The sequence below is a fragment of the Epinephelus lanceolatus genome, chromosome 20 (genome assembly GCF_041903045.1).
Source record: "Epinephelus lanceolatus isolate andai-2023 chromosome 20, ASM4190304v1, whole genome shotgun sequence".
In the NCBI taxonomy this organism is placed as follows: domain Eukaryota; kingdom Metazoa; phylum Chordata; class Actinopteri; order Perciformes; family Serranidae; genus Epinephelus; species Epinephelus lanceolatus.
The window spans coordinates 38,973,229-38,989,019 of NC_135753.1; the positions used below are offsets into that span (position 1 = coordinate 38,973,229).

At 44.8% G+C, this 15,791-nt stretch overlaps 1 protein-coding gene across 1 annotated transcript in view; it reads left to right on the forward strand.

The window, feature by feature from the left end:
• Nucleotides 1-15,791, forward strand: part of cubn (cubilin (intrinsic factor-cobalamin receptor)) — an 85,091-nt gene that overhangs the window by 24,932 nt on the left and 44,368 nt on the right. The window contains exons 17-27 of the mRNA XM_078162848.1: nt 4-194; nt 1,645-1,801; nt 2,227-2,402; nt 3,272-3,437; nt 4,676-4,901; nt 6,290-6,420; nt 7,813-8,002; nt 9,172-9,332; nt 9,868-10,049; nt 12,008-12,164; nt 14,144-14,334. Coding sequence (XP_078018974.1) covers nt 4-194; nt 1,645-1,801; nt 2,227-2,402; nt 3,272-3,437; nt 4,676-4,901; nt 6,290-6,420; nt 7,813-8,002; nt 9,172-9,332; nt 9,868-10,049; nt 12,008-12,164; nt 14,144-14,334 — 1,928 coding nt within the window. The remainder of the gene's footprint in view (nt 1-3; nt 195-1,644; nt 1,802-2,226; nt 2,403-3,271; nt 3,438-4,675; nt 4,902-6,289; nt 6,421-7,812; nt 8,003-9,171; nt 9,333-9,867; nt 10,050-12,007; nt 12,165-14,143; nt 14,335-15,791) is intronic.

Genomic DNA, 15,791 nt, shown 5'->3' on the forward strand with positions numbered 1-15,791 from the left:
CAGGTGACCCTGGCTGTGGTGGCACCTTCACTGACAGTGAGGGCATCATCATCTCTCCAAACTGGCCCAACAACTACGCCCACAACCGCCAGTGTATCTATTTGATCAGGTTGCCAGCGGGTGAGAAGGTGGCGCTCAACTTCACTCACATGAACCTGGAGATTCACAGCAGCTGCACCTTTGACTATGTAGAGGTAAACTTGTTTATGACTCACAAACAAATATCCTGATTCATATATTTATGTTCTTCAACATAGGGCGGGGCGATATAATCACTTTGTGACATATTTTGATATATTTTCAAGCAAGGTATACATTTAGACACCGTTTGTATCGACATAGGGTCAAATTGCGTTACGTGATGCATACAAGTGTTCATCTCTCCTCTCTCACACTCTCCGCACAGCTCCGCCCCCTCACTCACTCACTCACAAGTTCTCCAGCAAAACTTAATAGAGCCTGACGTGCACCTCCCCAGAAATGTAACCACACATCACAGTGACACAGACCTCCTGTCTGTCTCTGTAAGCTGAAACCATTTCCCTCAATGGAAACAAAGCTTTGATTTACTGTAATTTCACAGATAAGAAACAATAAATTGTGAAGACAGTAAAGCCTCCACAAAATTGGAAAGTTGGGAAAGTGGTGCAGAGTGGGACCAGAGTGCGTCAGAGTGGGACCAGAGTGTGTCGGAGTGCGTCAGAGTGGGACCAGAGTGCGGGCGTGGGACCAGAGTGCGTCAGAGTGGGACCAGAGTGTGTCAGAGTGGGACCAGAGTGTGTCAGAGTGGGACCAGAGTGTGTCGGAGTGGGACCAGAGTGCGTCAGAGTGGGACCAGAGTGTGTCAGAGTGGGACCAGAGTGTGTCAGAGTGGGACCAGAGTGTGTCAGAGTGGGACCAGAGTGCGTCAGAGTGGGACCAGAGTGTGTCGGAGTGGGACCAGAGTGTGTCGGAGTGGGACCAGAGTGCGTCAGAGTGCATCAGAGTGGGACCAGAGTGTGTCGGAGTGGGACCAGAGTGCGTCAGAGTGCGTCAGAGTGGGACCAGAGTGTGTCGGAGTGCGTCAGAGTGGGACCAGAGTGTGTCGGAGTGGGACCAGAGTGTGTCGGAGTGGGACCAGAGTGCGTCAGAGTGCGTCAGAGTGGGACCAGAGTGTGTCGGAGTGGGACCAGAGTGCGTCAGAGTGGGACCAGAGTGCATCGGAGTGGGACCAGATTGCGTCAGTGTGGGACCAGAGTGCGTCAGAGTGGGACCAGAGTGGGACCAGAGTGTGGGAGTGGGACCAGAGTGCGTCAGAGTGCGTTGGAGTGGGACCAGAGTGTGGGAGTGGGACCAGAGTGCGTCAGAGTGCGTCAGAGTGCGTCAGACAGGTGTTAGCTGCTAGCTTGTTATTCTGCCTTTACAAGCTTCAAAATAGTGTCAATCATCTGAACTTGGTGATCAGAGTTTCACACACTGAAAGCTAAGACTTGATTTAAAATCAAACAAAACACCAAAATGACCCAAAATCACGATGTTGACATGGATCCATGTTTATCCAGCAGTGACATCTGACTGAGTTCGATAGAGCACGCCACAGGTTTTATTTGCCATAGCTGTTGCTGATGAAATGAACGCTGCCTCTTACTACTCCTCTCTCTCCAGGTTCGTGACGGCAGGACGGAGACTGATCCTCTGATAGGAAGGTACTGTGGGAGCGTCCTGCCGGCTCCCATTCTCTCGTCCTCCAACTTCCTGTGGGTTCGTTTCAGGTCCGACAGCTCGGTCAGCAGGGCTGGTTTCAGGGCTGTCTACACTGTTGGTGAGACTCCACACATTTACACACGTGATATGACATCATGTTTATGTGTCGTTTGTTCTAGGATATGTTCTGAGAAAAGCGTTGGGCCACTCATGTGTGGGCTGTGGGATAAAGATATCACTGGGGCGGATGTGGCTCGGCAGGGTTGTCCACTGATTGGAAAATTGGCAGTTCAATCCCCAAAGTATCTTTGAGCCCCAAATTGTCTAATTGAATTAGATCAACTGAGGCTGGTTATTCAGCAGCTGTACATATTCAGTCAAACATTCAGTCTCAGTGTTTGTTGCAGACAAGAAAAAGGGAAAAGGGACGAGCACCAGTAAATCTTGACGACTGAGTTATTGTTGATGCAGGCAAAGATATTTAGTCACATCTTTGTCTGTTCCATCAGCCGCTGACCAGCTGTCAACCCTTTCTCTCCTCAGGTTGTGGAGGCACTTTGTCTGGGACTGGGCAGATACGCTCTCCCTACCACCCCAACGCCTATCCCCACAACAAGGTCTGTGAGTGGGTCATTAACCAGCCAGAGGGCTATGTGGTCACCCTCAACTTCCTGTCATTTGACGTGGAGGGAGGCTCCTGCCGTTACGACTCTGTTGAGGTAAATTAAGTCATGGAATCAAACCGCTGGACCTGAATATAAAAGTGATCACACTTCCAGTTTTTACTTCTAAATTAAATACAGAATAACAGCAACACCACTCCTCCTCTTCATCTTTTCCTTCCTCTTCTTCTTCTTATTATTATATTTTTAACTGCAGTGAATTTTTAACTGCAGTGAATATTAATGTTAAATACAAAATTACTTGTTCTTCACTTGAGTGTTTCTTTGTTCTGCTCCTTTAAACTTCTGTGCCGCATATTTTTCATGGTCACAGGCTGTCATTTATCGTTTTGATTGGGCGGGTCTTACTTACTATGCGGGCCTGTCAGTGGGCGGACGCTAGAGGTGAGAGCGGAGGAAGAAGAGAGGAGAGTGGTGTGCTGTGGAGAGCTCAACTTAGAGCTGAGCGATATGGACAAAAATTCATATCTCAGTACTTTATACGTGCTGGGCGACGTGTTCAGCTGCAAGTCGAAGAACAGCGTTATGCAACTTGACCACATATGGATACATCATAGGTGCTTCTGTGTCATGCCACTAGAGAGTAATAAAGAAATAACTTTGTTTCTGCATGTATGGTTTTTACTATGTGTGAATTGATTGATGAATGGAGAGGGAGATGGTGGTTAGTGATGGCCAAATGAAGCCTCATGAAGCACTTTCTTTATTTTCTGAGCCCACTAGATGGCGCTCATGGTTTAAAGAGAGAGGCTCAAAGAATGGCAATTCAGTGTGCTTTCAACCTTTTGTTGAACCAAAAGTGCCATCTAGTGGGCTCAGAAAATAAAGAAAGTGCTTCATGAGGCTTCATTTGGCCATCACTAAGTGGATCACTTATAATGGTGCATGTTTCGTTCATCTTCCAGGTCAGGGATGGCTCCACCTCTAGCTCTCCTCTGCTGGGGTTGTTCTGTGGTGTCAACATGCCCCCCCGGCTCCAGTCCACTCAGAGATCGATGTACATCCGCTTCAAGACAGACTCCTCCGTCAGCAACAACGGCTTCGAGGCAGCCTATGGCTCTGCGTTGGAGGGTGAGACAAGTATTAATGTTTAGCAACCATTTTAGACTCCGACTGTGCCCCTGGGTTAGACACTAATCTCTTGTTTGTCAGCGCAGATGTCTCGTAGCAGAAAGCACAAACTCATGATCTGTTGGAATTATTTGATGTGTCTGATATGATTCTGATAAAGAGGCTAAGATAGAAGAAGATAGCCCCCTTCAGAACAACGTCAATTTAAGTTAAAATTAAAAACATATTTGGATATGATTTTAGCATGTGCAGGATTATGATGCATGAACCAATATACTGGTGTTAGAAATACTTTGGTAGAGGAGCCAATTTTTCATGTCTGGGCACAAAAAAGAAAATCTTGCCCCTCTGTCTGGGCAAATACTGAGGGACTTCTACTCTTGTACCGTCGAGAGCATCCTGATGGGAAACATCACTGCCCAGTACATAAACAGCACCGAACAGGACCACAAAGAGCGGTTCATTCAGCTGAGCACACTACAGCCGCTGCTCCACCCTGCACTAAGGACCTTTACACCTGGTGCTGGACAAATATGGCCAGGAGAATTGTTAAAGATTCCAACCACCCAGATAACTGCCTTTTCATTCTGCTGAGGTTGGTAATAAGGTACCAGTTACACCAGGCAGCACTGAGAGGCACAGGAGGTGCTTCCTCCCTCAGGACACAAGGATCCTGAATAAAGATAAAAATATTCATTATTACTGCACTGCTGTAAATGCACAGTTTGAAGGAACTGACAGCAGGACGTTTCACTGACATTGAATTCATATTATTTCATGTGATAAATAAACTGATTGAAGTTTAGATTGATTAATTTAAGACTTGTGTGCAATACATTTGTGTTTCCATATCGAAAGTGATATTTTGTGTTCGATATGTCAGTGAAGATTCTCAGTCATCCAGGTCATGGTAATCGTAAGTGCTAATCCAGTTGCCTACGATATTAGCACTTACAATGTGTTCGATATCATCACATTGGCACTTGGGCTATCCCCATGTTTGTGCTTGGCAGTTGCACTCTACTTCTCTGTACATGCCATGATGTTGCAGTGATCCTGTCACTAACATTATTGCAGAACTCTATGTTGGAATTGGCAGCAGGGTATGCAGAACCTAACTGGGTGCTATCATGTAATAACTACATGCCAGTGGTGCTGTCACTGATCCTCAGAAGCTAGTTCTTCAAAGTCTGCTGATGTCACACGTTGACCAGTTGTCCTTTTTTGTCTTGTGTCAGGCTGCGGTGATACCTTGACCACTCCCACAGGCACCATCACAAGTCCTGGCCACCCCTCCAGTTACCCCCATGGTGCCAACTGCACCTGGTACATCAGTGTTTCCCCGGGCAGCCTGGTTCGACTGTCGTTTGACTCCTTCAACCTGGAGTACCACATCAACTGTAACTATGATTACCTGGAGGTGTACGACAACGGCACTGTGCAGACTGGAACAAAGATCGGAAGGTAGCCTACACATGCCTGTATAACTCATATCTATCTATCTGGCTACAGGGGAAAGTGTGGCGGTGAGTGTGGGGAGCAGACGAGAGACTGATGGGAGCAGAGGAGAGTTCAGCCTTATATGAACATATCAAGTGAATGTACAGAAGAGTTCAGAGTCTGTGCACATATTAATGCTGCAGCTCCTCTAAACCAGCAGAATAATACTGTACTACAACTGTACCAGCTGCTACAACAATTTATGTATGTACATATATATATATATTAAGGGTGGGAATCACTAGAGGAGGACCCATGATTAGGTAGTGTAATATGCTGAGTATTACGATACAATATTTTGCAATATATGACCTTTTATTCCAACTGTAAATTATTTCCCCAAAGGAATCTTTGTCAGCATCAGTTTGACCTCCTCAGATAAAGTTTTCAGTCTGTTCATCAACTTTAATCATTTTTATTGCAGCAAAATGTGACACAGAGCAGACACACTGACCAACACTGTCATAACACCTGTCAGAAATGCTGTACACACCTGACAGACTGAACTGTGGGCACATTTAACGCCCTCTGAGAGGACAGATTAAGACCTGAGACAAACACTTCACATGCAGGTGTCCTGCTGACTGAGGGACAACACACATGTTAGAAGTGTCGTCTGTTACAGGAGGTCTGCAGTGTTTGCTCCACTGTGACTTTGGTGTCCTGAGACAGCGTCTCCTGTCCTCTGTCAGATAATGTCCCGCTCTAGTTTGGAGAACATGAGACAGCGTCTCCTGTCCTCTGTCAGATAATGTCCCGCTCTAGTTTGGAGAACGTGAGACAGTGTCTCCTGTCCTCTGTCAGATAATGTCCCGCTCTAGTTTGGAGAACGTGAGACAGCGTCTCCTGTCCTCTGTCAGATAATGTCCCGCTCTAGTTTGGAGAACGTGAGACAGCGTCTCCTGTCCTCTGTCAGATAATGTCCCGCTCTAGTTTGGAGAACGTGAGACAGCGTCTCCTGTCCTCTGTCGGATAATGTCCCGCTCTAGTTTGGAGAACGTGAGACAGCGTCTCCTGTCCTCTGTCAGATAATGTCCCGCTCTAGTCTTTGTTTTGATGAACTTCCTGCCAGATGCCGCTGACTGAGAGCTCTGCTGATCTCACCAGGGAACAAACATCAGCACCATCTAGTGGAGCAAAGAGCAACTGATTTTATTATTCTAGCACCAAAAGTTGTTTTGAAATTTGTATTTGAAAAAATCAAGATTGATACTTGCCGTCTGTGTATCGATTCAATATGGCTTGACACACATGTATGAATGTATTCTTGAAAATAAAATAATCATGCAGGTAGATGTTTTGTATTTGTAGTACTTGCTGAGTAAAGATGTTTGGGTGCTTTGTGTGTGCAGGTACTGTGGGCGCTCAGTGCCTCCATCCATCACCAGCACTGACAGCCTGCTCACCCTGCTGTTTGTGTCTGACTCAAGTTTAGTCTCCGAGGGATTCTCTGCCAGATACGTCTCAATCAATGCCACAGCAGGTACAAAGATGGTTTTTCAGTTTTCAGTCCATTTCAGACTACTTATCCAGTAGCCCTGAACAACACGACTGGCGGGTCATTAAGTGACAAAGAATCACTCTGGATAACTAACTAATAACTTACAGAAACACTGTGCAATAGCCCACCTCCCACCGTCTCCTCCCTTTTGTCTCTATCTGTCTCACTCCAACAAACACAGCAGGTGGCTTTATCACCAGCACTGCTGCACTCAGGATTTCTGTTATCCACTTTTTGACCGGGAAAACTGTTGAAGTCTGACATGTATAAATTTCCTCAAGGTGTCCTATCAGCAAGCGAGCATCTCTCTGCCCATTAAATATGCTCTTATGTTGCCTCATGGAAACAAACCACTCGGGTTTTCAGCTGTGCACTCGACATCATATTTAACATGCAATCACTTAAAGTTGGGGAGTGCATGCTGTCTCCCTGCATTTGTTCTTTTCAAACAGAAAACACATGCTTTATATTGTATATGTTATATGTCATAGGACCAACAGCAAATATTAGCGATGGTCACCATGAGGAACTTTCAGCTTCCAGGCGATCTCTCCCCGCCAACTCTACGTTATTTAAGTTTTTGTTGCCCAGTGGGGAGGTGTTATAATAATAATGATAAAATGTATTTGATATAGCAAACAAAGCAACAAAAATATGGGTCTTTAGTTGTTTTCTAAAAAGTTCTCAGGACGTCGCAGACCATAAACTTAAAGGAAGAGAGTTCCATAGTGTTGGAGCCTTCAAAGGCACGGTCTGATGACACATGGATAGAGATCACTGATGTATCCAGGCGCCTGACCGTGGAGGGCTCTTAACATGAGAACAAGTATCTTGAAGTGAATCCTGGACCTGATGGGAAGCCAGTGTAAAGAAACTAAAATGGGAGAGATGTGGGTCGACCAGATGGACCTGTTTAAGCGCCTAGCAGCAGCAGCAGCAGCAGCAGCGTTCTGGATTATTTGAAGACAATTCAGAGAAGATTTGTTTCGGCACGTAAAAAGAGAATTGCAGTCGTCCAGACGGGAGGACACAAAGGCATGAATAATCATGTAGATAATGCTTCAGTTCATCTTCACAAATCAGCCACACCTCATCCGTTACAGAGCTTTCAAAGCAAGTAGCAGGGACAGATAAAAACAGGACATCAACAGAAGTTCAGCCCAGGCAGCGTGCCACACAACACTGTGTTGCTCTGGACAGTTGGGACAGTTGTAGCTAAATAACTACCCTTGCACCAGTCCAAAGATTGTTTGATCCTGTTTTAAAGCACTAACCCACATTACCATGTAAACACTGTACTTTTTGATTTGGATACCCTGAAGACGTGTAACTCCGATCATTAGGTTGAGCTTAACCCTTTGTTTCTCTCATCAGACTGCGGTGGGACTTTCACCTCCTCTACAGGGTCCTTCAGTTCACCCAACTATCCCGACTACTACCCCAACAATAGAGAGTGCATCTTCAAGATCACTGTGCAAGTCAACATGCAGATTATGCTGAACTTCACCGACTTTGTGCTCGAGGGCTCCCCTCCATCTTGCAGCTATGACTTTGTCGAGATCAGGTAAGGTTGAGTTAACCCTCTGGAAACAGACCTCCCACTGGCAGCCACTCGGGGGCGGGTTGTGGTTCTCATGGTCCTGTTTAAAATTGACCTAAAATAACAACTATAGGAGCTTGAGCATTCATTCTTCTTGCAACAAAAAGCTGGACTTTATTGTTCGCACCATTACGTTCTCTGTATGTGATGATGTCATTATGTTACGCTACAAGCGGTCCAGAAGACGGCAAAATCATGCAGTGGCGCCAGAGGAGCAGAGGAAGTCCAGAGTAATGTCTGTTGTATTTCTTTAACGTGTGACACAATTTCAATATCAGTTATCATTTATTATGTTTTATTGACTCATAAGCTTTTAGCTTTTAGGTTGTACACATTTTAGGGTTAAACACTCCACGAAATGACATCACAATAAGCAGAAATACCATCATATGCACAGCAGACTGTCTCTATGGCGGTTCGGAGGGTTACAGGTGTAGAGTTTGGCTTTGTTGGGAGACAATCTGTCGTGGTCCCGCTCAGTGTCCAGAGGCCCTCAGACTTAGTATTAAAGACTATCTGGCATTTGTTTTCACGTTACATCAAGGTGAGGGTTATTGTTATATTCTTATCTGTCATGTCTGGTTTCACTTCCTGCCTTTGTGAGTTTTACCTCCAGTCTTGATAGTCTGCCCCGCCCTAATTAGTTTCACCTGTCCATGTTGTTACCGGCTTCTTCTTCTCTTACACATTTAATGCTATTGGACTTCCGGGTCAAAGCCCGGGGCGGAAACTGTGGAGCATGCTCAGAGCGCCTCGGCCAGTTTGGGTCTGATTGACTGTATACATGCAGGAGTCACATGATCTGGGTGTGTTAGTCTGACATGTAAACGTACTGATTGTTGTTTGTGCTGTCAGCTGATGGTTATGTGATGGCTGCCGCTGGCTGACGGATTACGCTCCATTTAAAAATCTTTCCCGGCCCTGGCGGTTACGCATTAAGTAGTGGACCGGTGCACTGAAATGGAGCAGACCCAGTATTGAAGGGAAACTGGGAGCAGACTGGGAGAAAATAACGATGTAAATCATGCATGTGTCTTGAAGTTGTGTGATTTCTGTAGCTTCACAGGAGACACATCAGTCCCTCTTTATTCAGTGTGACCACTTACACTCTGAACTTCCACCATCTTTTGCAGGGACGGAGGCTATGACACGTCTCCCTTGATTGGTAAGTTCTGTGGCAATCAGAGGCCTCCAGTCCTGGTGTCCCATAGCAACCGTCTGTGGGTCAAATTCCGCTCAGATGCCAGCGTCACACGTCCTGGATTCAGCGCCCACTGGGATGGCACACAGTCGGGTGAGTGGTTTGTGTCAGACGTTTCTCTCCCTCCGCTGTCCCTCTGTAGCTGTCCTGTCAACAAAGGCAACAAAACACACAAAAAATGTTTAAGAAAAGAAAAAATAAATTAAATAGATTTTCCCAAAGTTTGACCCAAAAAACCAACATGTAAATTCAGATGTTCCAGATGTTGAAGTTGCAATGATAATTCATTTTACTTTTTATTCTTTGGACTCTTTTTCGGGTTGGTTTGTTCTGTTTTGTTTATTTATTTTTTTTTAATATTTTATTGTCTTATTGTTGTAATTTTCTCGTCTTGCTTAAACTTAATGTTCAGCTGTTTGTGTTCTTCTTTAAATTGTGTCTGTGTCATTCCAATTTTGCCACGTGAAGCACTTTGGGCTGCGCGTTTGTATGAAAGGTGCTGTATAAATAAAGTTGAGTTGAGTCACACCCTTTAGCTTTAGAATACAAATACACACACACACACACACACACACACACACACACACACACACACGCCTGCTCGTTTGATGTAATTCTTCTTTCCCAGGCTGTGGCGGAGTGTTGACAGCTGCCTCTGGAGGCTTTTCCTCCCCTAACTACCCCCTGCCCTATCACCCTAATGCTGAGTGCTACTGGACCATCAGGACCAACCAGGGCAACCAACTCCTCCTCTCTTTCCCTGAGTTTCACCTGGAGTCCAGCTCCACCTGTGCTTATGACTACCTGGCTGTGAGTACTGTAGCTCACGGTGTGTGAGTCCTGACTTAGATGGGGAGCTGTGGGGGAAACACATGCGGTCCAAGCACAAATATAAGAGCTGAAAGGCTTCATGTAGAGCAGCAAGAAGTTGAAAACCCGCAGGTCTCAGCTTTAGGCTTCTTAAAAGTGTTCTAATAAGAATGGCAGTGGGTGAAAAACAGCAGTGAGTGCACTGGAATAAAGTGAGTACCTGTGGAAATGTTACTTGAAGGTACCCTGTGCAGTAAAACCAGGTTTTCTGACCACCTGACCAGCGCAAGTATGACGCTGAATGTATTAAACTGTGACCTCAAACTGATGACTAAGGACGCATTCACACTGGCGCTATTTGGTCCACTTCCACTGATAGTTCGGTTTGTTTGGAGTGGTGTGAATGCTCATTTGAACTCTGGTGCTGACCAAATGAGCGAACCCTGGTCCGCTTGAGAAGTGGGGGTCTTGGTTCACTTGCAATTGAACCCTGGTGCAGTTCGCTTACGGTGGGAAATGCAAACTGACTGTCCAGCGAACCAAAGAGAGGAAGTGACGTAGAGCACAGTGCATTTTGGGTAGGAAAAAAACAAAGCCATGGGCGAACCAGGAGAAGCAGAGGTAAAAACAGAAAAGGTCGGAATTAGGTTTGAAAACAGAAACCCCAAGACTGCATAAATCTGGTGTCGCTCCATTGTGTTTGTGGTGACCAAGCTGGCTGAAGGGGATGGATTTCCATTTTCAGTCCGGCCAATCGATGGTTTTCTTCTTCCTCATGCTTTTTCTCTTTCTGGTCAGTGGTCGTCTCTGACAATATTGCCCCCAAATGAGCAGTTGTTGTAACCGCGTGACGTTGTCCAGGCAGTTGAGTCCACTTTAAAACGTGCAGTGTGAAAGTGAACCGACCAAATGAAGGTGTGAAATTTTTCAGCATTCCCCGCCCAATCGAATCGAGTCAATCGGACTATCCTGGTGTGAATGCGCCAAATCTGGACCCCCTAGCTGGACCAGTTGGGAACCATTGCTTTAAAGGAATGAAAACAGAAGGGTTATTGTTGGTTAAGCAAACATTATATGACTGTAATTGAAACTTGAAACCATTTTGTTGATGGAAGGGGATAAACAAATGTACACAGTACACTTCTACATCACGGTGTACATAGAAACTGGTATATCGCTGCAACCAGGGCTGCTCTTGACTAAGACTGTTCCTAGTGGACCAACAGTCCTCATCAGGGTCCATCAGTGGACCAACAGTCCTCATCAGGGTCCATCAGTGGACCAACAGTCCTCATCAGGGTCCATCAGTGGACTAGTCTCCTGCATGTTTCTGATATGAATGTAATGATTAAATGATATATTTTGGTGGTTTGAGTTGAAGGTGTGAGAAAGAATAGTATCAGTAACATTGTTAACACTGTGCTACATTACAGAGAAATACAAACCGTACTAATGAACCTTCATTAATATAGGCCTATATTTTATCTCCAAGTGCACGTCACACACTGAGCGAGCCGCCTGTTAATGACGCTGTGGGCTAATGGGCATGTAGCTACTTCCATGTTTCACATGATACGTCATGTTTGTAGTCGACCAATGAAGATGTGAAGTTTACAGGCATCAGACACCGACACACAGAGGCACCTTTCACAGTAGTATTTCAGGTACCGGGCGGCGGCCTTTGGCAACTACTGTAGTAGAAAGAATAAGAAAGTCTATGTGGGGCGGGAGGGGTCAAACAAACTCTGGACTTTCACCCAGGAGACCACTGTTTGTTTCCTGTGTGAAAGCAAAGGTTTGGGGTAAAATCACTTCTTTGTGGAGATACAAGTCAACTTCAAATGCTTTAAAGTGTGAGTTTAGTTTTCTTTATTATTTACTGATGCAATAGACTCAACATCGATGGAATTTTAGTCTTGTTTCGTCGTTTAATAACTGTGTGCGTGTTTTTATTTCAGGTGTATGATGGTAACAGCAGCAGTTCTCCACAGCTGGCCAAGTTGTGCGGCAGTGAGCTGCCCAGCACCATCAACTCCTCCAGCAACCAGCTCTACGTCAAACTCCGCACTGACAACAGCGTCAACGCAGGAGGCTTCCTCGCATCGTACACTGCCAGTATGAAAACACACACACACACACACACACACACACACACACACACACACACAGAGGCTGGCAGGGTATTGCAAATAGCGCAGTGTGATCATTCAGTATTATGTTATATTTTGTCAGCTCTGGAACACAAGGTTGTGTGTTGCTGAAGGAGGTTTAAAAGAAATAAAGACAAAGCTTTTTATCAGGTTAGCAGATGTGCAGAGGTGGAGGAGCCCAAACTGTGATCAAGTCAAAGCATTGTTTCTTGCAAATACCATGCACTTAAGTATTTTTTCTGACTAATTTTACTTCTACTTTAGTTCGAGTTCAAAATGTTCTACTGAAAAAACAAACGTTTGCAGTGGCACACAGCTTTTTCTTTCTCTCCTCTTTTATTCTATTTAAACATGACTGACATCATTTGACCACAGGTGATAACGGTGTGACATTTCATTATGACTTTTTTTTTTAATTAAATACAGGTGTGTTCATTTCATTTCTGTGACCATTTTATTGGTGCTCGCTTGGATATTTACATAAGGAGAAAAAGCTGGATTACAATTTGAATTAAAAAGAATAAGCCAACAAAAGTTTTTGAGTGTGTAAAAATGTAAAGAAATAAAAGTGCTGATTTATAACCCCGAATATACAAAACAGAGACTAAAGAAAATGTAAAGGACTGAAAGTAACTTATTACTCTTCATCTGTGCAGACATGCTGGGAAAGAACATTGAATTCTGAACGAGGACATCCAGCCTGTTTTTAATGCATTTTTTAAACAAGATTTTCACAAACAATTTAAATGAGCTATAAATCTTAATCTGTATGTGAATATGTGTCTATAATGAAAGCATTGGGCCTCATTCACTAAGAAGTCTTTTCTTAAATATGTTCTTGAGAAAGTTCCTGACAAAAGTCTACGTCAGATTCATGTCGTGTTCTGAAACCGGTAAAAATGCTGTGTGAAGCAGTTTCATGTTACAAATTGTTTCACCGACCGTTTGGCATGTCGGATCGGGCGACTCCCCCAACACGTCTTTTTTTTGTGCTCACCCTTTTCTCATCCAGACATTCAGGAGGTTTTTACCGTGAGCTAGTGATGGCCAAATGAAGCCTCATGAAGCATTTTCTTTATTTTCTGAGCCCACTTGTGGTTTAAAGAGAGAGGCTCAAAGAATGGCAATTCAGTGTGCTTTCAACCTTTTGTTGAACAAAAGGCGCCATCTAGTGGGCTCATAGAATAAAGAAAATGCTTCATAAGGCTTCATTTGGCCATCACCACTGTAAGCCAAATCAGTCACAGAGGTCAAATGGACCTGGTGATTCAAACACTGAGTAGAACAGTTTCACTTTAGATGCCAGTGAGACTCTAGCGCTGCTCGTTGCAGAGGGGCTGCCAACTACTTTGGTTTGTCCGTTCTGGGCTACTGTAGAAACATGGCGGTGCAACTTGGTGATCTCCGTAGAAGAGGACCTGCTCACTATGTAGATATGAAAGGCTCATTCTGAGGTAACAAAAACACAACTATTCTTATTTTCAGGGGCCTTTACACTAAAGAAATCCTTATTATTGGATAATATTCCATTTCTGCTGATGTAAATCCTTCACACTGGAGCTTTAAGAACAGCTGGTGAATGAGGCCCATTATTTGTTTTTATGATAAAATTTCATAGGTTTGATATTTGAATACTTGTTATGGTAGCTTTAAAATGCTGTGTCCATCTTGATGAAGGTGTGCGGACTGTGGAAACAGCAGGAAGAGCGTTGCAAATAAATCCAGGATCTTATCGTTCTATCTCTGACATGAGTCTGGGATATTCATACAAAAACATGTGTTAAGTCATAAAGCCATAATCCTGTTCCTCTCATGTTGGCAACATATGACTGTAGCAGATATTAACTGAACTCCTCAGACTCCACTGCAGTGGTTCAGATTAAATGAGTGTTGTATTGTAGCCTGTTGTGTTTTGCTTTAGCGTTCGGTTGTGTTTGTTTTCAGAATGCAGCGGCGTGCTCATCTCAGGCCGACACATAGGAGTGGTGGAGTCACTGAACTATCCCAACAGCTACCCACACAACACCAGGTGCAGCTGGACCATCCAGGCCAGCAGCGGAAACACCGTCAACTACACCTTTTTATCCTTTCAGCTGGAGGCCACCTCCAGCAGCTGTCAATTCGACTACGTCAAGGTACACAGACACACACTGTTCAGCCACATCTACTGAAGGAAGACCCTGACAGATATCAGCACTCACAGATCCCCTGTCCCCACATTAGCTTGACAGTTAGTGAGCTTGATGATTTGATGAATTGATGGGGGCTTTGGTGCCAGCAGTGTGTTGCTGACAAAAACCAAACTGGTCTCACCCCCTACTTGTCAAACACTGATACTTGGTCAGTGGCGATTCTATAGTTATGCTCCCATGTGCAGAAGGCACCGCTGCAGATATTTCAGGACATGAATGCAAGTGGCCGAACAGAAAACTAATGCAGGATATTATTTACCGTTAGATCCTGATGAGTAGTGTCAGGAGAGCTACGTGATTTAGACCCCCATCGTGTGTTTCAGCAGCTGGAGGCGCATTTTTGTATTTGTTTTTAATGAGAATGAAGCTTTTTGATCGCTGTTTTCGCGTTGCTACACACCTCATGTTTCTGCGCTTTAGGCGCCTGGTGTTTTTACTGGAGCGCTCTGAACTCCTCAGGTTTAAAAACTTTAACTCAGAGCGGTAAAGCGTCCCATGTCATCTCCGCTTTGTTCCCATTGTCCAATAGGATAATTTCAGGGGCGGGGCTTCTGTGGTGGTCACTACAACAAGTTTACAGTTGGTAAACAATGGAGGAGAAACTGGTGGTAGTGGTTGCTGGATACCCAGAGCTATACGACTTCACAAAGCACAGTTAGCACCATCTCAATAGAAAACAGCAGGTGTGGCAGCTCCTGGACCAACTGGTAGTGATGGCCAAATGAAGCCTCATGAACCTTTTTTTTTTTTTTCCTGAGCCCACTAGATGGCGCTCAAGGTTTAAAGACAGAGGCTCAAAGAAATGCAATTCAGTGTGCTTTCAACCTTTTGTTGAACAAAAAGCGCCATCTAGTGGGCTCAGAAAATAAAGAAAATGCTGCACGAGGCTTCATTTGGCCATCACTACCAACTGGTGGTACTCCCCATGACGCAGCCTCTTTTTTAGGGTCTCATGTACCCACACAGATCTCTGTTTATCTGCTGACAGCCTCTCACCCTCAACCAGAGCTACACACAGTACCCTCTGCCTCAACATGGCAGCAGCTACACCGGTGGCGGCTGCTGGTCTCTCAAACAGGGGAAGCTCACTTTAAGTTTACATCATAAAATGTGTCATATTGTAGCGAGGCAGTAACTTAGGAAAGGAACATTTAATTGAAGCCGTTTTTCAACCACACTCACGCCATAGAACCGCAGCAACACAAAGAGTTTAAAGGTGAAAATGAGCTATATGGCTTATGGAAATAAGGAACTCCGGACGGTACTCTGTCAGAAGATTCCACTCGCAAATATCCGCATGGGACTGAGCTCGAAACGTGACGATGCCGGTGTGTATTTCCAAAGCGCTGTCAGTCACAAAGGGGTTCAGCCTTTTAGACAATTCCTCCAATCATCATGCA